A 22,794-nucleotide genomic window follows, 5' to 3' on the forward strand; every position below is an offset into this window, starting at 1 on the left:
ATCTCCTGATCTCATGATCCACCCACCTTGGCTTCCCAAAGTGCTGGGATTACAGGCGTGAGCCACTGTTCCCAGCTTAACTACATATTTCTATCATAACTATCAATAACAATATATTACTGTCTAGTAAAGATCAGTGTGAGACTCTTGACTCACTGGGGGCAGCTGTGCATTCTCCATCATGATTCCTCTTAGGTGATGCTCCAGGGCGATCATACTGATAAAACAAAACAAGCAATTTAACTGTGAAAATCAGTATTTTATTTTGATAACATTGACTGTGATTCAGAGCTTCTTCCAACCAGCAGAGTTCTTACGAGACAAAGAAAGTTCTTTGCCAAGTTGCAAACTTAACTATAACATATTACTGAGTCCAAGGACAGGGATTTTTATCTCCATGTAAATCAACGAATTTTCCTTGGTTCCAGAGTTATATATAACAGAAGCAACTGCGTGTATCTGACCCATCAGTATGATAGGAAAACTAAGTGTGTGTCCTTTAAAACAACAACTGTAGACTGCATTAACAAACACAATAGAAATAAAAGCAGCTACCATTTACTTAGCACATTTTGTGGGCCAAGCACTGTTACCATTCTAAGCAATTGACTTGAATTATCTCATTATTACCCAAACAATCCTATAAAGTAGATATTATCCATATTTTATGCCAGAGAGTAACTGAATAACAAAAGATTAAGTAACTTGTCTGAATTGGGTCAGGTCTGTCTAACTCCAGGATTACTCTGGAATATTTCTTCCTACAGTAATTCTAAACTTCAGAACTAAAGGAGTAGTAATATACAACAATTGAATTGTTATAAACATAGATTTTTTTTTCCCACAAATATCTCAGTAGAAATTATAAATCAAATGAAGCAAAATGATGTAAGAGTTTTGAAAGGACCAAAACAAGTAGATTTAATGACCCGAAAATTCCAGGATGAAAGGTTTTCATACCACTGCACCAGATGCTGGCTGCACAATCCATGCATATTCTGGACGAATGAGACGTAAACAGTTGAGAGCAGCCAGATAACAGTTGCCTTGTTTTTCAAGTCCCCAGAGAGTTCGAACTTCTCTGCCAAGACGCATTCCATACTCAAACATCACTGTGCCAGCTATGAGGCGGTAATAAATTAGACATCAGAACTTCCAAATTTTCTCTTTCTCTTTCTCTTTTTTTTGAGCTGGAGTCTCACTCTGCTGCCCAAGCTGAAGTGCAATGGTGTGATCTCAGCTCACTGCAACCTCCACCACTCAGGTTCAAGTGATTTTCCTGCCTCAGCCTCCTGAGTAGCTGGGATTACAGGTGAACGATTACAACGCTTGGCTAATTTTTGTATTTTTAGTGGAGACGGGGTTTCACCATGTTGGCCAGGTTGGTCTCAAACGCCTGACCTTGTGATCCACTTGCCTCGGCCTCCCAAAGTGCTGGGATTACCACACTGGCTTTCCAAAACTTGTTTCTCTAGAGATACACAGAGAGAATGCTATCCCTAATCAAATGTTAAAATTGAAAACAAAATTGGGCTTAATGTAACCTCTCTCCTCCTCCTAAAAAAATCACATGGTGAGGATGTGGAGAAACTGGAACTCTTGTGCACTGTTGCTGGGAACGTAAAATGGTGCAGCAGATATGGAAAACAGTATGGCAGTTTCTCAAAAAATTAAAAGTGAAATTATCATGTAATTCAGTAGTTCCATTTTTTGGTATATACTCCAAAGAATTAAAAAAAGTGTCTTGAAGAGGTATTTCTACACCCCTGTTCATAGCATCATTTTCCATAGCCAAAAGGTAGAAGCAATCCAAGTGTTCACTGATGGATGAACAAAATCTGACATTGAAATATAACAGAAAATAATTTAGTTATCTTTGAGATTATGTTTTTTTTTTTTTTCTTGAGATGGAGTTTTGCTCTTGTTGCCCAGGCTAGAGTGCAATGGTGCAGTCTCTGCTCACCACAAACTCTGCTTCAAATGATCCTCCTGCCTCAGGACCCCAAGCAGGGATTATAGGCAGCTGCCACCACACTGGCTAATCTTTTAAGATAACTTTAAGGAAGAAAATTCTGACGCATGCCACTACAAGGATGATCCTTGAAGACAGTATGCTAAGTGAAATAAGCCAGTCACAAAAAGACACATGCTGTATGATTCAAGTAGCTAAATTCATAAAGATGGGAGGTAAAATGGTGGTTTCTCAGGGGTGGGAGCTGGGAGAAACAGGGCATACTTGTTTAATGAATACAGAGCTTCAGTTTTCCAAGATTAAAAGTGTTCTGGAGATTGGTTATAAAATATTGTGAATGCACTTAGCACTCCTGAACTGTACACTTAAAAATGGTTAAGATGGGCCGGGCGTGGTGGCTCACGCCTATAATCCTAGCACTTTGGGAGGCCTAGGCAGGTGGATCACAAGGTCAAGAGATCGAGACCATCCTGGTCAACAAGGTGAAACCCCATCTCTATTAAAAAATACAAAAATTGGCCGGGCGCGGTGGCTCAAGCCTGTAATCCCAGCACTTTGGGAGGCCGAGGCGGGTGGATCACAAGGTCGAGAGATCGAGACCATCCTGGTCAACATGGTGAAACCCCGTCTCTACTAAAAATAGAAAAAATTAGCTGGGCATGGTGGCACGTGCCTGTAATCCCAGCTACTCAGGAGGCTGAGGCAGGAGAATTGCCTGAACCCAGGAGGCGGAGGTTGCGGTGAGCCGAGATCGCGCCATTGCACTCCAGCCTGGGTAACAAGAGCAAAAACTCCGTCTCAAAAAAAAAAAAAAAAAAAAAAATACAAAAATTAGCTGGGCATGGTGGCGCGCGCCTGTATTCCCAGCTACTCGGGAGGCTGAGGCAGGAGAATTGCTTGAACCCAGGAGGCAGAGGTTGCAGTGAGCCGAGATTGTGCCATTGCACTCCAGTCTGGGTAACAACAGCGAAATTCCTTCTCAAAAAAAAAAAAAAAGTTAAGATGATATATTGTATATTATGTGTATTTTACCACAATTAAAAAAAAAGGAAAAATGTTATTTTTGATATTTAAGATACTACATTACCATTACAAGTACAGAATACTGGCTTATAGAACTAGTCACCTATACCTGCTCAGGACTGTGAGACCAAGAGATGTTATAATACTCTGCTTAAGAACATAATTTCGCTGGGCACGGTGGCTCAAGCCTGTAATCCCAGCACTTTGGGAGGCCAAGGCGGGTGGATCACGAGGTCAAGAGATCGAGACCATCCTGGTCAACATGGTGAAACCCCATCTCTACTAAAAATACAAAATATTAGCTGAGCATGGTGGCGCGTGCCTGTAATCCCAGCTACTCAGGAGGCTGAGGTCAGAGAATTGCCCGAACCCGGGAGGCGGAGGTAGCAGTGAGCTGAGATCGCACCAGCCTGGGTAACAAGAGGAAAACTCCGTCTCAAAAAAATAAATAAATAAAATAAAATAACATAATTTCGCAGGGTACGGTGGCTTGTGCCTATAGTCCCAGCTGCACAGGAGGCTGTGGTGGGAGGATCCCTTGAGCCCAGGAGTTCTGGACTGTAGTGCATTATGCTGATTGGGTGTCTGCACTAAGTTTGGAATCAATATGATGACCTCCCAGGAACAAGGGACCACCAGGTTGCCTAAAGAGGGAACTGGCCCAGGTCAGAAATGGAGCAGGTCAAAACTCCCGTGTTGATCAGTAGTGGGATCGTGCCTGTGAACAGCCACTGCACTCCAGCTTGGGCAACATGGCGAGAACTCATCTCTTAAAAAAAACCAAAAACCAAAAAAACAAAACAACAACAAAAAAACACATAAATTCTTGGTTGGGCATGGTGGCTCACGCCTGTAATCCCAGCACTTTGGTAGGCTGAGACAGGTGGGTCACCTGGGGTCAGGAGTTTGAGACCAGCTGGCCAACATGGCAAAATCCCATCTCTACTAAAAAAAAAAAAAAAAAAAAAAATTAGCCAGGCATGGTTGCACATGTCTGTAATCCCAGCACTTTGAGAGGCTGAGGTCATAAATTCAAGACCAGCCTGACCAACATGGTGAAAACCCGCACCCCGACCCCCCCACTCTACTAAAAAATTCAAAAAAATTAGCTGGGTGTGGTGGTGCATGCCTGCAGTCCCAGCTACTCAGGAGTCTAAGGAAGGAGGCAGAGCTTACAGTGAGCTGAGACTGTGCCAAAATACACTCCAGCCCAGGCAACAGAGTGAAACTGTCTCAAAACAAACAAACAAACAAAATGAATGAAGAAAAAAAGAATTCACCAGGATATCATTTGATAATTTTTAACTGTAGTTTTTTTTTTTTTTTTTTTTTGAGACGGAGTTTCGCTCTTGTTGCCCAGGCTGGAGTGCAATGGCGCGATCTCGGCTCACCGTAACCTCCGCCTCCTGGGTTCAGGAAATTCTCCTGCCTCAGCCTCCTGAGTAGCTGGGATTACAGGCACGCGCCACCATGCCCAGCTAATTTTTAGTATTTTTAGTAGAGACGGGGTTTCACCATGTTGACCAGGATGGTTTCGATCTCTTGACCTCGTGATCCACCCGCCTTGGCCTCCCAAAGTGCTGGGATTACAGGCTTGAGCCACCGCGCCCGGCTTGTTTTTTTTTTTTTTGAGATGGAGTTTCGCTCTTGTTACCCAGGCTGGAGTGCAATGGCGCGATCTCGGCTCACCGCAACCTCCGCCTCCTGGGTTCAAGCAATTCTCCTGCCTCAGCCTCCTGAGTAGCTGGGATTACAGGCACGCGCCACCAGGCCCAGCTAATTTTTGCATTTTTAGTAGAGACGGGGTTTCACCTTGTTGATCAGGATGGTCTTGATCTCTCGACCTCGTGATCCACCTGCCTCGGCCTCCCAAAGTGCTGGGATTACAGGCGTGAGCCACCGTGCCCGGCCGTTTTTTTTTTTTTTTTTTTTTTTTGAGACAGGGTCTTGCTCTGTCACCCAGGCTGAAGTGCAGTAGCATGATCTTGACTCACTGCAACCTCCACTTCCCAGGATCAAGCAGTTCTCTTGCCTCAGCCTTACAAGTAGCTGGGATTACAGGCACATGTCCCCACGCCTGGCTAATTTTTGTATTTTCAGTAGAGAGGGAGTTTCATCATGTTGCCCAGGCTGGTCTCGATCTCCTGATATTAAGTGATCCACCCATCTCAGCCTCCCAAAGTCTGAGATTACAGGTGTGGTTGTAATCTGTGCCTGACCACTGTGCTTGGCCCTAAATGTAAATTGTAGTCCCCTCTTTAAGGATTTTGCATTTAATTGAAGGGATGTGAACAATCTAACCATAGCTAACAAGAAATATCATCTACTATATTCATGATCTAAGCACATTTAAGCAGTCAGAATTTCGCTCTAAGAACTGCAGTGAGGAAAGACAGAAGGCCAATGGTAAAAGAGCACAAGAACTCCAAACTAGTCATACAAATTCATGCTGCTTCTAGTGAAAAAGCTAATTTTCTTTTTTTTTCTTTTGAGACAGAGTTTCGCTCTTTCACCCAGGCTAGAGTGAGTGGTGCAACCTTGTCTCATTGTAACCTCTGCCCTCTGGGTTCAAGCAATTCTCCTGGCTCAGCCTCCTGAGTAGCTGGGATTATAGGCACCTGCCACCATGTCCAGCTTAGTTTTATATTTTTAGTAGAGACGGGGTTTCACCATGTTGGTCAGGCTAGTCTTGAACTCCTGACCTCAGGTGATCCACCTGCCTCGGCCTCCTAAAAGTGCTAGGATTAAAGGCATAAGCCACCACACGTGGCGCTCATTTCCTTTATAATTGGACAGAAGATACACATAGAATGCTGTTCAATGGCAATGCCTTGAGAAACTTCTAGAATGGAAGCAAGGGCATATCTTCAAGGTAATCCTCAAAAGGTTTAAGCTAATCTTATACTTAAACACATTAAAAATTACCTAAGTCTAACACAATATTTTGGTAAAACATGATTAATAAGGTTGTCTCCAAGATACTGTTTGGTTACATTGCTTACCCTTGCGGTAATTGTGGCGATAGATGTGAAAGGCATACAGAAGTTCATAGTAATTGTGAGTCATAAGGTCCACGGCTCTAGCACGTGACTCAATTATTCCCACAACCTAGGGAAGGGAAAGCAATCAGATAACTAAGTCAGTAGCAATCATGGCCGCCACCATAGTTATTGAAAGCCATCACTAGATAACTAAAATTACCTCATTATGCAGATTTACATAAGGAAACTCTACAAGATCCTGTAGCTGTGAGCGTTCACAAAGAACTACCACCAACTGCCGTAAACAATCTAATTGCCTAGAAGGAAAGAAACGGATATGAGGGCAAACTGTCTTAGTAGGTTAAACAGAATTGGTAAATTGTCTTCTCTAAAAAAGACCATGAGATTACCTGCTGGAATCAGAAATTTGGGTTAAGGCTTCATATGCTTGGCTATTGTGACCCAAATCCAAATGATGTTTGAAAATGCATGTCCTTAGAGTAGCCTAAATATCAAATGTAGATCAAATATCAAAAAAGCAATAGAAATGAATGTACCACACCCACAACAAACTTTAAAGAAAACAACCAAATTATCGTCAATTCTTACCTGACTTTTCCAGTCATCACCTGCTTCAGTTATGGCTGATGTAGCCAACTGAATAACCAGTTCAGGCAAACCAACGACATCTAGAAGTCGTAAAACCTAACGAGAAACAAAAGAAATTTCTGATATATATAGATATATATATATATATCTATATATATATATATATTTTTTTTTGAGACAGAGTTTCACTCTTGTTACCCAGGCTGGAGTGCAATGGTGCAATCTCGGCTCACCGCAACCTCCGCCTCCTGGGTTCAGGCAATTCTCCTGCCTCAGCCTCCTGAGTAGCTGGGATTACAGGCACGCGCCACCATGCCCAGCTAATTTTTTGTATTTTTAGTAGATACGGGGTTTCACCATGTTGACCAGGATGGTCTCGATCTCTTGACCTCGTGATCCACCCGCCTCAGCCTCCCAAAGTGCTGGGATTACAGGCTTGAGCCACCGCGCCCGGCGTGAAATTTCTGATAAATTAATATGGTAATGCACTTCAAACTAAATTATGGTTTAAAATTATTTAGAAAGGTAAGTAGGCCAGCATGGTGGCTCACACCTGTAATCCCAGTACTTTGGGAGGCTGGGGCAGCAGGATTGCTCAAGGCCAGCCTGGGCAACATAGTAACACCCCCGTCTCTACAAAATTTTTAAAAAAATATTAGCTGCACTTGGTGGCATGCACTTGGAGCGACTTGGGAGGCTGAGGTGGGAGGATTGCTTGAACCTAGGAGTTCAAGGTTGCAGTGAGTTTTAATCCTGCCCCTGCAATTTAACCTGGGTAAAACAGCAAGACCCTGTCTCTTAAAAAATAAATAAAAAGATTTTAAAAAAAGGTAACAAGGTAAGATAAAGTTTAAATCAAAGGTGCTGACAAGATGGATAGGATTATTTGCTTAATATTAAATATTTTCCTTTAGATTATTCTGTTATATTCCATCTTGTAAAAGCTTTCTATTCGTTTCCCCAGATACTACCATTGGCATAATAGCTCTCTAATTATAGATAAATTGTGATTGCTAGTGTTAGGCAGGAACAGAGATAGTTGAAATTAAGAGATAATTCTAACATGTTCTCTACAGAACTTTTACAGGAACGACTATTAATAAACAATAGAGGAATTAAATACAGGGCTTTTCATTGTCCTTTCCTTTTGACAGTGTTACAAAGTAATAAAATGGCCCCCAAAGTCATTAATATGTTTATGTACTAATATATACGTGCATTCAATTCAAGTTGTGGGGGTGTAAAGAAATGCTCTCTGAATACTGAAGGCCTACCAACCAGCTAGGCATGGCTTCACACTTTGTAGTTAATATATTCACTCTCCGAGCAATCTGATGAGGATTTTACAGATGAAGAGTCTGGGGTGCAGAGTAACTTGCCGAAGGTCACACAGTTGGGAGACCTAAGATTCAACCCTTAGTATCCAGACTCCAAAGCATACCACTATATGGTTCTCCAGATAATCTCATAACAAGCTGAATATTTCCTACTATATTCTCTTGATCTGTTTGTTTTAGTCAGAGAATTTATCACTTATATTGATTTGTCTAGCTTCTTTCCTTACTTGAATGTAAGCACCATGGGGGCAGGAAACTATTTTTTCTTTCTTGAGATGGTCTCACTCTGTCACCCAGGCTGGAGTGCAGTGGCACGATCACAGCTCATTGCAGCCTCAACCTCCCAGGCTCAAGTGACCCTCCTGCCTCAGCATCCTAAGTAGCTGAAACTACAGGTGCATGTCACCAGACACAGCTATTTTTTTTCTACTTTTTGTAGAGATGAGGTCTCACTATATTGCCCAGGCTGGCCTCTAACTCCTGGGTTCAAGTGATCCTCCTGCCTTGGCCTCCCAAAGTATTGGGTTTACAGGTGTGAGCCACCAGTGTCCAGCCTGAATTGTCCTTTTAAAATTCAGAATTCTATCCTCAGTGCCCAGTAAACAGTAGTCTCTCCATAAATACTTGTTGAGGCTGGATATGGTGGCTCACACCTGTGATCCTGACCAACATAGTGAGACCCCATCTCTATTTAAAAAAAATTGTTGAACATAAGAATAAATATAATTTCACTACTAACTGTTCAGGTTACAAATGAATGTAAAGATAGCAAATAAATTAACACCATAGTTTTATAAAAACCCTAAAGAGAATTTGCTAAATGATTGACATAATCCTTTTTTTTTGAGACAGGGTCTCATTCTGCCAATCAGACTTGAGTGCAATGGTGCGATCTCGGCTCACGGTAACCTCCACCTCCTGGGTTCAAGTGATTCTCCTGCTTCAGCCTCCCAAGTAGCTGGGATTACAGGCATATGCCACCATGCCTGACTAATTTGTGTGTTTTTAGGGGTCTTGCCATGGTGGTCAGATTGGTCTTGAGCCCCTGACCTAGGGTGATCCACCTGCCTCAGCCTCCCAAAGTGCTGGGAATACAGGCGTGAGCCACCAGGCCCAACCTCACAAACATTTTTGGTTTTCCACCCTATCAATGTCTGCACGTGCCCCTAAATGTGCACATTTCCCTACCTTATATACGTGCAATTTTCTAATATATATGTATGATACACCCAAAATATAAGTTTATAAAGGATGAAGCTAAAATAAAAAGTTTGAAAATTATTTTTATTAACTTTATTTTTTGAGAAAGGGTCCTGCTCTGTTGCCCAGGCTAGAGTGCAGTGGTGTGATCATAGCTCAATGTAGCCTCAACCTCCTGGGCTCAAGTGATCCTTCCATCTCAGCCACCTGAGTAGCTGGGACCACAGTCATGCAGTACCATGCCCAGCTAATTTTTTACTTTTTTGTTGAGATGGGGTCTTCCTTTGCTGTCTGGGTTAATCTCAAATTCCTAGGCTCCAGTGATCTTCCCGCCTTAGCCTCTCAAAATGTTGGGATTGTAAGTGTGAGCCACTGCACCCATTATAACGGACCTGGAAAATTCCTATCTTCCAGTGACATAGCCACCGCAATAAAATGTATTACTCACATGTTTGTGGTGACGTTGGTATAAACAAACCTACTGTGCTTCCAATTGTATAAAAAGTATAGCACGGCTGGGTGTGGTGGCTCACGCCTGTAATCCCAGCACTTTGGGAGGCTGAGGAGGGCGAATCATTTGAGGTCAGGAGGTCAGGACCAGTCTGGCCAACATAGTAAAACTCCGTCTCTACTAAAAATACAAAAATTAGCTGGGTATGGTGGGGTACACCTATAATCTCAACTTCTTGGGAGGCTGAGGCAGGAGAATTGCTTGAACCTGGGAGGTGGAGGTTGCAGTGAGCCAAGATCATGCCACTCACTGTACTCCAGCCTGGGCAACAGACTCCATCTCAAAAAAAAAAAAAAAAAAAGGTGTAGCATATACAATTATATACTGTACATAATACTTTTTTTTTTTTTTTTTTTGAGACAGGGTTTCACTCTCTCTGTCACCCAGGCTGGAGTGCAGTGGTGTGATCTTGGCTCACTGCGACCTCTGCCTCCTGAGTTCAAGCAATTCTCCCACCTCAACCTCCCTAGTAGCTGAAACTATAGGCACATGCCACCACACCCATTTTTGCATTTTTTGGTAGAGATGGAGTTTCACCATGTTGGCCAGGTTGGTCTTGAATTTTTGACCTCAAGTGATCTGCCTGCCTCGGTCTCCCAAAGTGCTGGGATTGTAGGTGTGAGCCACTGTGCCCAGCCGCCATTTTTTTTTTTTTTGAGACTGAGTTTTGCTCTTGTTACCCAGGCTGGAGTGCAATGGAGCGATCTCGGCTCACCGCAACCTCCGCCTCCTGAGTTTAAGCAATTCTCCTGCCTCAGCCTCCTGGGTAGCTGGGACTACAGGCATGTGCCACCATGCCCAGCTAATTTTTGTATTTTTAGTAGAGACGGGGTTTCACCATGTTGACCAGGATGGTCTCGATCTCTTGACCTCGTGATCCACCCGCCTCGGCCTCCCAAAGTGCTGGGATTATAGGCGTGAGCCACCGCGCCCGGCCCTTTTTTTTTTTTTTTTTTTTTTTTTTTTTGAGACGGAGTTTCGCTCTCGTTACCCAGGCTGGAGTGCAATGGCGCAATCTCGGCTCACCGCAACCTCCACCTCCTGGGTTCAGGCAATTCTCCTGCCTCAGCCTCCTAAGTAGCTGGGATTACAGGCACGCGCCACCACGCCCAGCTAGTTTTTTGTATTTTTGGTAGAGACGGGGTTTCACTATGTTGACCAAGATGGTCTCGATCTCTCGACCTCGTGATCCACCCGCCTCGGCCTCCGAAAGTGCTGGGATTACAGGCTTGAGCCACTGAGCCCGGCCCATTTTTTTTTAATAGAAAAATACATGAAGAAAAAACTGCCTGGGTGCAATGGCTCATGCCCGTAATCCCAGCACTTTGGGAGGACTGCATAGTTCAGGAGTTCAAGACCAGTTTGGGCAACATGGCTAGACTCCATCTCTACAAAAAAGAAAAAGTTAGCTAGGTATAGTGGTATGCACCTATGGTCCCAGCAACTTGGGATGTTGAGGTGGGAGGATTGTTTGGGCCCAAGGCATTCAAGCTTCAGCGAGCTGTTTGTATCAGAACACTCCAGCCTGGATGTCAGAATGAGACAGTCAAAACAAAAACAAAAACACAACAACAACAAAAAACCCAAAACCAAAGAAAACAACTTTGGTACAGCTGTGTAATGTGTTTGTGTTTTAAGGTAAGTTTTATTCAAAAGAGCCAAAAAGTTAAGACTAGCCTGGGCAATACAGTGAGACAGTATCTCAAAATAAATAATTAAATAAATAAAAAACCCCAACAACTAAATTTAGTGTAGCCTAAGTGCACAGTGTTTACACAGTACAGGAATGTCCAAGGCCTCCACATTCACTTACCACTCACTGACTCACTCAGAGCAACTTCCAGTCCTGCAAGCTTCAATCATGGTAAGTATGCCATGCAGGTGTACCATTTTATATATATATATATATATATATATATATATATTTTTTTTTTTTTTTTTGAAGACAGAGTCTTGCTCTGTTGCCCAGGCTGGAGGGCAGTGGTGCAATCTTGGCTTACTGCAACCTCCGCTTCCCAGGTTCCCCGAGTAGCTGGGACTACAGGTGCATGCCTGGCTAACTTTTTGTATTTTAGCAGCGATGGGGTTTCACCGTGTTGCCCAGGCTGGTCTCAGACTCCTGAGTTCAGGCAATCCACCCACCTTGGCCTCCCAAAGGAGGCGTCAGCCACCACACCAGGCGTTTTATCTTTTATACTGTGTTACTATAACTTTTCTACTTTTACATATACAAATAACATTGCATTATAAATTGCCTACAGTATCCAGTACAGTAACATGTTACACAATAGGCTGTGACATATAGCCTAGGTGTGGTGAGCTATACCATCTACTTGTGTAAGTGCACTCTATGATGTTCACACAATAATACTATCATCCAAAGACACATTTCTTAGAACATTTTCCCGTTGTTAAGTGACACATGACTGTATATGACTTGCAGGAACATGCTACTTGGAAGAAAATTATACATGTCTTTTGGAAGTATGTACATCTTTCTGGATATATTTAGAATTAGAATTATGATAGATAAAGACACAGTGGTTGTAACAGACTTATACTTCACCACAGTGATTGGAATGCTTAATGCCTTAAAATGTTTATGGTTTTATACTATCTTGAACCAACATTTCATGGCTCAAGGTACATTTACTTGTATTTTCAAATAGCATTCCTGAAAAGTTCAATTGTTTTTGTCTGAATGTGATCCTCCCACCTCGGTCTCCCAAAGGGCTGGGATTAAATGAGGTGAGCCACCGTCCCCAGACTCAGATATGTTTTTACACAGGGTGGTGTTAAGAAAGCCCAAACCGGTCGGGCGCGGTGGCTCACACCTATAATCCCGGCAGTTTGGGAGGCCGAGACGGGTGGATCACGAGGTCAAGAGATCAAGACCATCCTGGTCAACATGGTGAAACCCTGTCTCTACTAAAAATACAAAAATTAGCTGGGCATGGTGGCACATGCCTGTAATCCCAGCTACTCGGGAGGCTGAGGCAGGAATAATGCCTGAACCCAGGAGACAGAGGTTGCAGTGAGCCGAGATCGCGCCATTGCACTCCAGCCTGGGTAACAAGAGCGAAACTCCATGTCAATTAAAAAAAAAAAAAAAAAAAAAAGAAAGCCCAAATCAAGACGTAATATACCTTGTCATAATACTGCAGCCTGGGGGTAGACACGATCTCCCCATCCTCTGAGCGAATCAAGCGATCCAAAAATTCCTCTTTGCCTACTTCAGATGCTGCCTGACAAAAACATTCCAGAGCCTGGAGAAATAAAATATAAAGTGACTTAAAACAACAGATCATTCCAATTCTAGGTGCTATAAATCAGGGGTTGACACACGAAAGAAAGCCAGAAAAGAAACAAAATTGCTTAACATGATCTATTACATTCATAGTTTCTCACATATCTTGAATTCTATGTGATGCATTATTTAATATTTAAAAACATTTATTTCACATTTAACTTAAATGCTACCAATTAAAAAGTAAACCTTGGCCAGGTGCAATGGTTCACACCTGTAATCCCAGCACTTTGGGAGGCCGAGGTGGGCAGATTACTTGAGGTCAGAAGTTTGAGATCAGCCTGGCCAACATGGTGAAACCTCGCCTTTATTAAAAATACAAAAATTAGGTGGGCCTGGTGGGGTATGCCTGTAATCCCAGTTACTCAGGAGGCTGAGGTAGTAGAATTGCTTGAGCCTGGTGGGCAGAGGCTTCAGTGAGCCAAGATTGCACCACCGCACTCCGGCCCTCCAGCCTGGGTAACAGAGCAAGACTGTCTCCCCCACTGCCCCCACCTGCAAAAAAAAAAAAAAAAAAGTAAACTTTAATAAGATGACTGATAATGTAGATACATAATAAAGCAACTGTAGAAATATGTTAACAATTGTAGAATTTGAGTGTTAGGTATGTACTGTTTCAAAGTCTTTAAACTTTTCTGTTTGAAAATTTACATAATAATAGAATATCAGGGAAAAAATTAAAAATGTAAACTACCACAATGAGAAAAAAGCAGCATAAGACAATAAAACAATGTAATTAATAAATAAATTTCGGCTGGGTGCAGTGGCTCATGCCTGTAGTCCCAACACTTTGGGAGGCTGAGGCAGGCAGATCACTTGAGCCCAGGAATTCATGAACGGACTGGGCAACATGGGAAAACCCCTCTCTACAAAAAATTAAAAAATTAGCCAGGAATGGTGGCGTGTGTCTGTAGTCTCAGCTACTTGAGAGGCTGACATGGGAGGATTGCTTGAGGCCAGGAGGTTGAGGCAGCAGTGAGCCATGATTATGCCACTGCACTCCAGGCTGATAGAGTGATACTCTAAAAGAAATAATAAAATAAGTAAATAAATTTGATTTATAAAAATGTATACTGTGGCTGGTCCAAGCGCAGTGGTGTTTTCAACTAATTGATCACAACCAGTTACAGATTTCTTTGTTTCTTCTCCACTCCCATTGCTTCACTTGACTAGTCCAAAAAAAAAAAAAAAAAAAAAAAAAAAAATGTATCCTGGCCATATGTGGTAGCTTATGCCTGTAATCCCAGCACTGTGGAGGCCAAGGTGGGAGGATTGCTTGAATCCGGCCTGTCTGTGTAACACAGTGACATTAGTGGACCCCGATTCTACAAAATAATAATAATAAAAATAATAATGAAAGAAATCCCTAAAAACATACAGGGGCAGGAGGGTTCTAATGTTTCTTACGTTCCTAAGTCTTGTCTAAACTGCAGAATACAAGAAAGTGAATAGTCCTCACATGTATGTCATGCCTTTCACTGACATTAATATAGTCTTTTTTAACTTTATATAGAGGATTTTATGTCTCCCATCTCCTACAACCTAGTCAGATGGAAGCTAAGCCTTTCCTTGCATTAAAATTTATTTACCATTTAAATGTAATTTACCTTCTGTCCTTCTCCTGTAACCAGGTAACACCTTCCCAGCATAAATCGACAAGAACCAACATTGACTTGACACCAGGGTTGTAGCAGTTGAATATAATCCTTAAAGGCATAAAAGGTGCTTTCTGATTAGAAAATAAATGTTACTTAAGGAGATACTCATTTCCAAGTTCTTCTTCACAGAGGATGAAAAGATAGTGTTTGAACAAATGTTTTATTTCCTGACATCATTCTGAGATTAAAACCTATCCCTGCTGCATTCGCTCCTCATCCATTCCCTTTCCTTATGCAAACAGGAGTCCAGTAACACACATACATGTATTTTATATTTCAGCAATTTTCCAGTTTTTGATATTGGTTCAATGGCTAGATTCTAGTAAAGGATTTATATGAAAACAACAGTACATTTGTATTACTATAAAGAAAACCTAAAGAGAGAATTTCTTAAAAAGATACTCTCGATTAGCTGGGCATGGTGGCGCGTGCCTGTAATCCCAGCTACTCAGGAGGCTGAGGCAGGAGAATTGCCTGAACCCAGGAGGCGGAGGTTGCGGTGAGCCGAGATCGTGCCATTGCACTCCAGCCTGGGTAACAAGAGTGAAACCCCGTCTCAAAAAAAAAAAAAAAAAAAAAAAAAAAAAAAAGATACTCTCGAGACTGGGTTTGGTGGTTCACGCCTGTAATCCTAGCACTTTGGGAGGCCAAGGTGGGTGGATCATTTCAGGTCAGAAGTTTGAGACCAGCCTCACCAACATGGTGAAACCCTGTCTCTACTAAAAATACAAAAATTAGCTGGGCATGGTAGCACATGCCTGTAATCCTAGCTACTTGGGAGGCTGAGGCAGGAGAACTGCTTGAACCTGGGAGGTGGAGGTTGCAGTGAGCCAAATCGTGCCACTGCACTCCATCCTGGGCAACAGAGTGAGACTCTGTCTCAAAAAAAAAAAAAAAAAAAAAAAAAAAAGCCTCTAGAAAAAAACATGTTAGGAGATACTATCAAGAGAGAAATAGAGAAAAATCTCTTTAAAAATATATTTTATTACTTTCTTTAAAAGCCTAAGGAGGCTGGGCGCGGTGGCTCAAGCCTGTAATCTCAGCACTTTGGGAGGCCGAGGTAGGTGGATCACGAGGTTGAGAGATCGAGACCATTCTGGTCAACATGGTGAAACCCCGTCTCTACTAAAAATACAAAAAACTAGCTGGGCATGGTGGCGCATGCCTGTAATCCCAGTTACTATGGAGGCTGAGGCAGGAGAATTGCTTGAGCCCAGGAGGCAGAGGTTGCGTTGAGCCGAGATCCTGCCATTGCACTCCAGCCTGGGTAACAAGAGCGAAACTCCGTCTCAAAAAAAAAGCCTAAGGAACCAGGTATTCTCTCAGCCAAGTACTAACCAGGCCCAATTCTTTATTTTTTTTATTTTTATTTATTTATTTTTTTTGAGACGGAGTTTCGCTCTTGTTACCCAGGCTGGAGTGCAAAGGCGCATCTCGGCTCACCGCAACCTCCGCCTCCTGGGTTCAGGCAATTCTCCTGCCTCAGCCTCCTGAGTAGCTGGGATTACAGGCACGTGCCACCATGCCCAGCTAATTTTTTGTATTTTTAGTAGAGACGGGGTTTCACCATGTTGACCGGGATGGTCTTGATCTCTCGACCTCGTGATCCACCCGCCTCAGCCTCCCAAAGTGCTGGGATTACAGGCTTGAGCCACCGCGCCTGGCCACCAGGCCCAATTCTATTTAGCTTCTAAGATCAGACAAGATCAAGCAAGTTCAGGAGGGTATAGAAATAGAGAACAACCTCTTTGGGGTATGTCTTTGCACAATCAACTTTAAATTATTGTCATTCGTTAAACTTCAGTTAACATTTACAAAGAAAAAAATTTTCAGCAATCCCATGCTTCACAAGAATGAGTAGATGTGAATGTTCAAAGGAACTCACCTGCAATTGTACATATTGACAATTTCCCATCAAACATTCTAGAAAGAGACAACCAGGATTGCTAGGCCATCTAGTCATTGGTTAAGGAGATTCCTTAATTTTTGTTGGCAAATCTTAAATACATACATTGGGCATCAAATTCAGAAAAGTTCACAAAATACCTTAATTTACAAAAACAACGTAGAGAAGGTGGCCAAGAACATGTTCTTTCATCATCACTAGTCATCACTAGAATACAATGAAACAGTTACATATATACCAGAAAACTTGTCATACAGCTTAGAACTCAGGTAACTAGCGAATAAACCATGTATTTCACCAGGCATGGTGGCTCACTCCTGCAATCCCTGTACTTTGGGAGGGTAAAGTGGGAGGACTGCTTGAGCCCAAGAAATCAAGAGCAGCCTGGGCAACATAGTAAGATTCTTGTCTCTAAAAATACGTAAATTTTAAAAAGCCTGTATTTCACTCCTGGGTGTTCATTTTCAATTCCCGTTGCTGTACTGCAGAACACAGTATTGGTGCCAGTGGACATCCAGCACATAACACAGTGCCTGGCATATACAGCCATTAAAAAATATTTTTTTAAAAAAGAGAAAAAATTATATTTATTAAAAATATATGTTGCCCAGGCTGAAGTGCAGTGGGATGATCTCAGGTCACTGCAACCTCTGCCTCCAAAGTTCAAGTGATTCTCCTGCCTCAGCCACCTGAGTAGCTGGGACTACAAGGTGATACCACCACATCCCACTCATTTTTGTATTTTTTGTAGAGACACGGTTTCACCATGTTGGTAAGGCTGGTCTTGAACCCCTGACCTCAAGTGATCTGCCTGCCTTGGCCTCTCAAAGTGCTGGGATTACAGGCATGAGCCACTGCACCCAGCAAAATTAATAGTCTTAAAACAGATTCAGGTATTATACTTTTTATTAATGTATACACTGATAAAATCTTGCTAAACTTCTGAGCAAAAAACAAAGCAACATGAAATAAAAATTGGAATCATGTATGAAAATAAATATTATTGTCTCTTGTTAGAGAGGTGTGTAACCTCATTAAAATTCATTATATAGGCAGAATAAGAGCTTCAGACTATTTAGATAGAAGAGAGCTGCTTTATTATTTTTTTTTTTAGGTGGAGTCTTGCTCTATCGCCCAGACTGGAACATGGTGGAGCAATCTTGGCTTACTGCAACCTCTGCCTCCTGAGTTAAAGTGATTCTCAGCCTCCTGAGTAGCTGGGATCACAGGCACAGGCCACGAGGCCTGGCTAATTTTTGTATATTTTTTTTGGAGACAGAGTTTCGCTCTTGTTACCCAGGCTGGAGTGCAATGGAACGATCTTGGCTCACCGCAACCTCCGCCTCCTGGGTTCAGGCAATTCTCCTGCCTCAGCCTCCTGAGTAGCTGGGATTACAGGCACGTGCCACCATGCCCAGCTAATTTTTTGTATTTTTAGTAGAGACGGGGTTTCACCATGTTGACCACGATGGTCTCGATCTCTTGACCTCGTGATCCACCCGCCTCGGCCTCCCAAAGTGTTGGGATTACAGGCGTGAGCCACCACGCCCGACCCTAATTTTTGTATTTTTAGTAGAGACAGGGTTTTACCATGTTGGCCAGGCTGGTCTCAAACTCCTGGCCTTAAGTGATAAGCCCACCTCCACTTCCAGAAGTGCTGGAATTACAGGTGTGAGCCAACATGCCTGGCCAGAAGAGAGCTTTTGACTAGCTTTTAAATAAAAGGATACAAAAGCTGCAATAAATAACTGGTAATTGCAGTAATCATTTCAGGCCAATTCAATCCAGTTTGGCTCAGAGGTGCCTTTGGCTGAGAGAAGAGGTGAGATATAATGTGTTTTCTTGCAACTTCTTGGAAGAATAACTCCACAATAGTCTGAGGACTAGATACTTAAAAAGAAAAAGTTATGACAGTCTTGTGTAGTGGTAACACCAATTTTCAATTAAAATAGTCTATCAATTGATTTTATGCCCATAACAAACAACATTTATCACTTCAAAACAAAATGTATCATGGGTATATATCCAGTGGCAATATAAATAAAAGTGGTTTGTAAACTGTGAAGTGCTACAAAAATGCAATAAAAACACCACTCACATCAAAGTTAGTCACTTTTTCACTGATCTCACAACACCGAAGTGGCTTCCCTTGAAATTAGCCCCAGGATTTCAACTTTTTTTTTTTTGATGGAGTTTCGCTCTTGTTACCCAGGCTGAAGTGCAATGGCACGATCTTGGCTCACCGCAACCTCCTGGGTTCAGGCAATTCTCCTGCCTCAGCCTCCTGAGTAGCTGGGATTACAGGCACGCGCCACCACGCCCAGCTAATTTTTGTATTTTTAGTAGAGACAGGGTTTCACCATGTTGACCAGGATGGTCTCGATCTCTTGACCTCGTGATTCACCCGCCTCGGCCTCCCAAAGTGCTGGGATTACAGGCTTGAGCCACCGCGCCCAGCCCAGGATTTCAACTTTTATACAAGAACAACACAAAATAAATTCTCCAGAATAATGGTTTTCAAACATGAGGGATACTGTTGATCAAGATTACAAAAGTTACCATGAACTTAATACATTTTTAAATGATTTTGTTGAATTAATCACTGGAGCATCAAAACAGAATGGGAATTCCCATTCTGTTTTGAGATATATATATATATATATATATATATATATATATATATATATATGGCTGCATTCCCATTCTGTTTTGAGATATATATATATATATATGGTACATATATATAAGTACGTACCATACCCTTAACATATGCCTGATCTGGTACTACAGCTTCACAGACCCCTTCATGTGACAATCAGAGATCTCACATCACAGCTTACTCATGCCTTCTGAAAGCAAAGAGCTTAGCCAACCTTTCTATGGCAAAGGTGGCAAAAGACCACTTTAATGAATATGCAATAAATCCCCAGTTTAAAATCAAATGCGTACACAGTCCACTCCTTACCAAACCTATTTGCCATTAAAGCACCAGAGTCTGTCAATTCCAGTACTGATAAGTGTTGGAGATTAGACTCCCTGTGAGAAAAGGGAAAAAGACAGCTTGGTAAATTCTCCTATGCTAAACATTACTTCTACAAGCTCTTCTACTAAGAACACTGTCAATTTAATTAATAAGTTGCATATAAAAGCTACACTGAAAGCACAAAGAAAACTGGAAATCATTATAATATAGATTGTTGCCTATCATATCACTTAGTGACACTTCAGTGAGGAGCCAGGGCAAACAGATGGTTTATGTTGTTGAAAATGTGAACCTTGGCCAAGTGTGGTGGCTCACGCCTATAATCCCGGCACTTTTTGAGGGTGAAGCAGGTGGATCACCTGAGGTCAGGAGTTCAACACCAGCTTGGCCAACATGGTGAAATGCTGTCTCTACTAAAAATACAAAATATTAGCTGGGTATGGTGGTGGGCGCCTCTAATACCAGCTACTCGGGAGGCTGAGGCAGGAAAGTTGTTTGAACCAGGGAGGTGGAGGTTACAGTGAGCTGAGATCCCACCGTTGCACTCCAGACTGGGCAACAAGAGTGAAACTCCATCTCAAAAACAAACAAACAAAAAGTCAATCTTGTAATTCTTGGATTTGGCTATAAAGAAACTCAGCCTACCTAAAATAACTAGCATAACGTTTTTGTGTATGGTCTTTCCTTCTGGTTTCATTTTTTTTTTTTTTGAGACAGAGTTTCACTCTTGTTACCCAGGCTGGAGTGCAATGGCACGATCTCGGCTCACCGCAACCTCCACCTCCTGGGTTCGGGCAATTCTCCTGCCTCAGCCTCCTGAGTAGCTGGGATTACAGGCACGTGCCACCATGCCCAGCCAATTTTTTGTATTTTTAGTAGAGACAGGGTTTCACCATGTTGACCAGGATGGTCTTGATCTCTTGACCTTGTGATCCACCCGCCTCGGCCTCCCAAAGTGTGCTGGGATTACAGGCTTGAGCCACCGCGACCGGCCAGTTTCATCTTATTATGTTACATTCAACATGATTTATCTGTACATACAAATATATAAGTATATATATAATCTATCTGTATACATACATATATGGTCTATGGTTACATGTAGCTCATTATTTTCATTTTTATAAGTTGCCTTCAACCTCTAACAAATAGAGCACCAAAAAGCTCTCTGAATCTTAACAACATATAATTTCACAGCATACTGTTAAAACACTTTTTCCCGGCCAGGCACGGTGGCTCATGCCTGTCATCCCAGCACTTTGGGACGTCCAGGTGGATCACCTGAGGTCAGGAGTTCAAAACCAGCCTGGCCACTATGGTGAAACCCTATCCCTACAAAAGTACAAAAATTAGCTGAGCTTGATGGCAGATGCCTGTAATCCACTTGGGAGGCTGAGGTTGTGGTGAGCCAAGATTGTGCCATTGCACTCCAGCTGGGTGACAGAGAGTGAGACTGTGTCAAAAACAAAAAACTGTTTCCCTTGAAGACAATGGAAAAAATAATTAAACTCGCAATATATTTTTGAAATAATTGGGATAATGAAACTCACAGTGTGTCAAGTGGAACATCAGTTGCCAAGCACTCACTTCCCCACTTAATGAGGTGGTAAGATAAGAGTAGAGGAGCTGTTCGATGCAGTAGTTCTTGCTGAGCCTGAAAGAGCTGACCAGCTCCCCAAATCACCTATATATTATGGGTGGGTGGATAAGACAAGAAATAATAGCAATTAGTAATGGTAACTTTTACGGCTCAGGTGGAAGTAAAATAAAATAAATACAAAGTTTACAATACTGTAAAAGCGACATGTTTTGCGTTTTATGGTAGCAAGTGGCAAAATATCTTCCCAAAAATTAAGTCCAAAAATAATCAAAAACAGCTCACCAAATAATGGAAGCTGATGGTGAAAAGAAATCAACAACGAAAAGCTTAACTTTCATTAAATCTGTGGGTTCGCCGGGCACGGTGGGCTCAAGCCTGTAATCCCAGCACTTTGGGAGGCCGAGGCGGGTGGATCATGAGGTCAAGAGATCAAGACCATCCTGGTCAACATGGTGAAACCCCGTCTCTACTAAAAATACAAAAAATTAGCTGGGCATGGTGGCGCGTACCTGTAATCCCAGCTACTCAGGAGGCTGAGGCAGGAGAATTGCCTGAGCCCAGGAGGCGGAGGTTGCGGTGAGCCAAGATCGCGCCATTGCACTCCAGCCTGGGTAACAAGAGTGAAACTCTGTCTAAAAAAAAAAAAATCTGTGGGTTCAGAGCCAGCCATGGTGGCTCATGCCTGTAATCCCAGCACTTTGGGAGACCGAGGCAGGCAGATCACTTGAGGTGAGGAATTTGAGACCAGTCTGAGCAACATGGAGAAACCCTATCTCTATTAAAAGTACAAAATTAGCCAGGTCTGGTGGCGCATTCCTGTAATCCCAGCTATTTGAGAGGTTGAGGCAGGAGAATCACTTGAATCTGGGAGGCAGAGATTGCAGTGAGCTGAGATTGTGCCATTGCACTCCAACCTGGGCAACAAGAGTAAAACTCTTGTCTCAAAAAAACACACACACACAGACACACACACACACACACACACACACACCTGTGGTTCAGAATTAAAGAAGAGAGCCAGGCACGGTGGCTCATACCTATAATTCCAGCACTTTGGGAGGCTGAGGCAGGCAGACTACTTGAGCCCAAAATTTCAAGACCAGAGTAGACAACATGGTGAAACCCCATCTCTACTAAAAGTACAAACAAAAATTAGCTGGTCTGGTGGCATGTGCCTGTAGTCCCAGGTACTTGGGAGGCTAATGCGGGAGGATCAACTGAGCCCAGGAAATCAAGGCTGTAGTAGGCCAAGATATAGCCACTACACTTCAGCCTGGGCACAACAGAAGTAAGATCTTGTCTCAAAAAAAAAAAAAAAAGTGAAGAAACACAGGGAAATCTAAGTTCTCTCATATATTGCTGGTGTTGGGTAAAAATAGGTATGACCATTATAAGCAAATTTGGCAGTACTACCAAAAGCCTTAAAAATGTGCACAACCTGCAGACCAATCAAATTCTAGTTCTTAGAACTTATCCTAGAGATATAATTTAAGATGTATAGAAAGCGGCCAGGCATGGTGGTTCACACCTGTAATCCTGGCAATTTGGGAGACTGAGGCAGGTGGATCGCTTGAGGCCAGGAGTTTGAGACCAGTCTGGGCAACATGGCTAAATCTCATCTCTACTGAAAATATAAAAATTATATTTTTATATCAACTGAGTTAGGAGTTAGGAGGACCACAAAGAAAAACGTGCAGCTCAAAACTG

The 22,794-nt window shown here is 42.5% G+C and overlaps 1 protein-coding gene across 2 annotated transcripts in view; it reads right to left on the reverse strand.

Annotated features, from left to right (window-relative positions):
* Positions 1 to 22,794, reverse strand: part of NUP160 (nucleoporin 160) — a 76,016-nt gene that overhangs the window by 13,686 nt on the left and 39,536 nt on the right. For both annotated transcript variants that reach the window (XM_074401469.1, XM_039471226.2), the window contains exons 18-29: positions 21,038 to 21,171; positions 19,470 to 19,540; positions 18,235 to 18,394; positions 16,484 to 16,553; positions 14,548 to 14,646; positions 12,780 to 12,899; positions 6,586 to 6,681; positions 6,387 to 6,481; positions 6,197 to 6,293; positions 5,998 to 6,103; positions 961 to 1,121; positions 157 to 217 (exon numbers count right to left, since the gene is read on the reverse strand). In XM_074401469.1, the coding sequence (XP_074257570.1) occupies positions 157 to 217; positions 961 to 1,121; positions 5,998 to 6,103; positions 6,197 to 6,293; positions 6,387 to 6,481; positions 6,586 to 6,681; positions 12,780 to 12,899; positions 14,548 to 14,646; positions 16,484 to 16,553; positions 18,235 to 18,394; positions 19,470 to 19,540; positions 21,038 to 21,171 (1,270 nt within the window). The remainder of the gene's footprint in view (positions 1 to 156; positions 218 to 960; positions 1,122 to 5,997; positions 6,104 to 6,196; positions 6,294 to 6,386; positions 6,482 to 6,585; positions 6,682 to 12,779; positions 12,900 to 14,547; positions 14,647 to 16,483; positions 16,554 to 18,234; positions 18,395 to 19,469; positions 19,541 to 21,037; positions 21,172 to 22,794) is intronic.

This window comes from Saimiri boliviensis, chromosome 6 (genome assembly GCF_048565385.1).
Source record: "Saimiri boliviensis isolate mSaiBol1 chromosome 6, mSaiBol1.pri, whole genome shotgun sequence".
Classification (NCBI taxonomy): Eukaryota; Metazoa; Chordata; class Mammalia; order Primates; family Cebidae; genus Saimiri; species Saimiri boliviensis.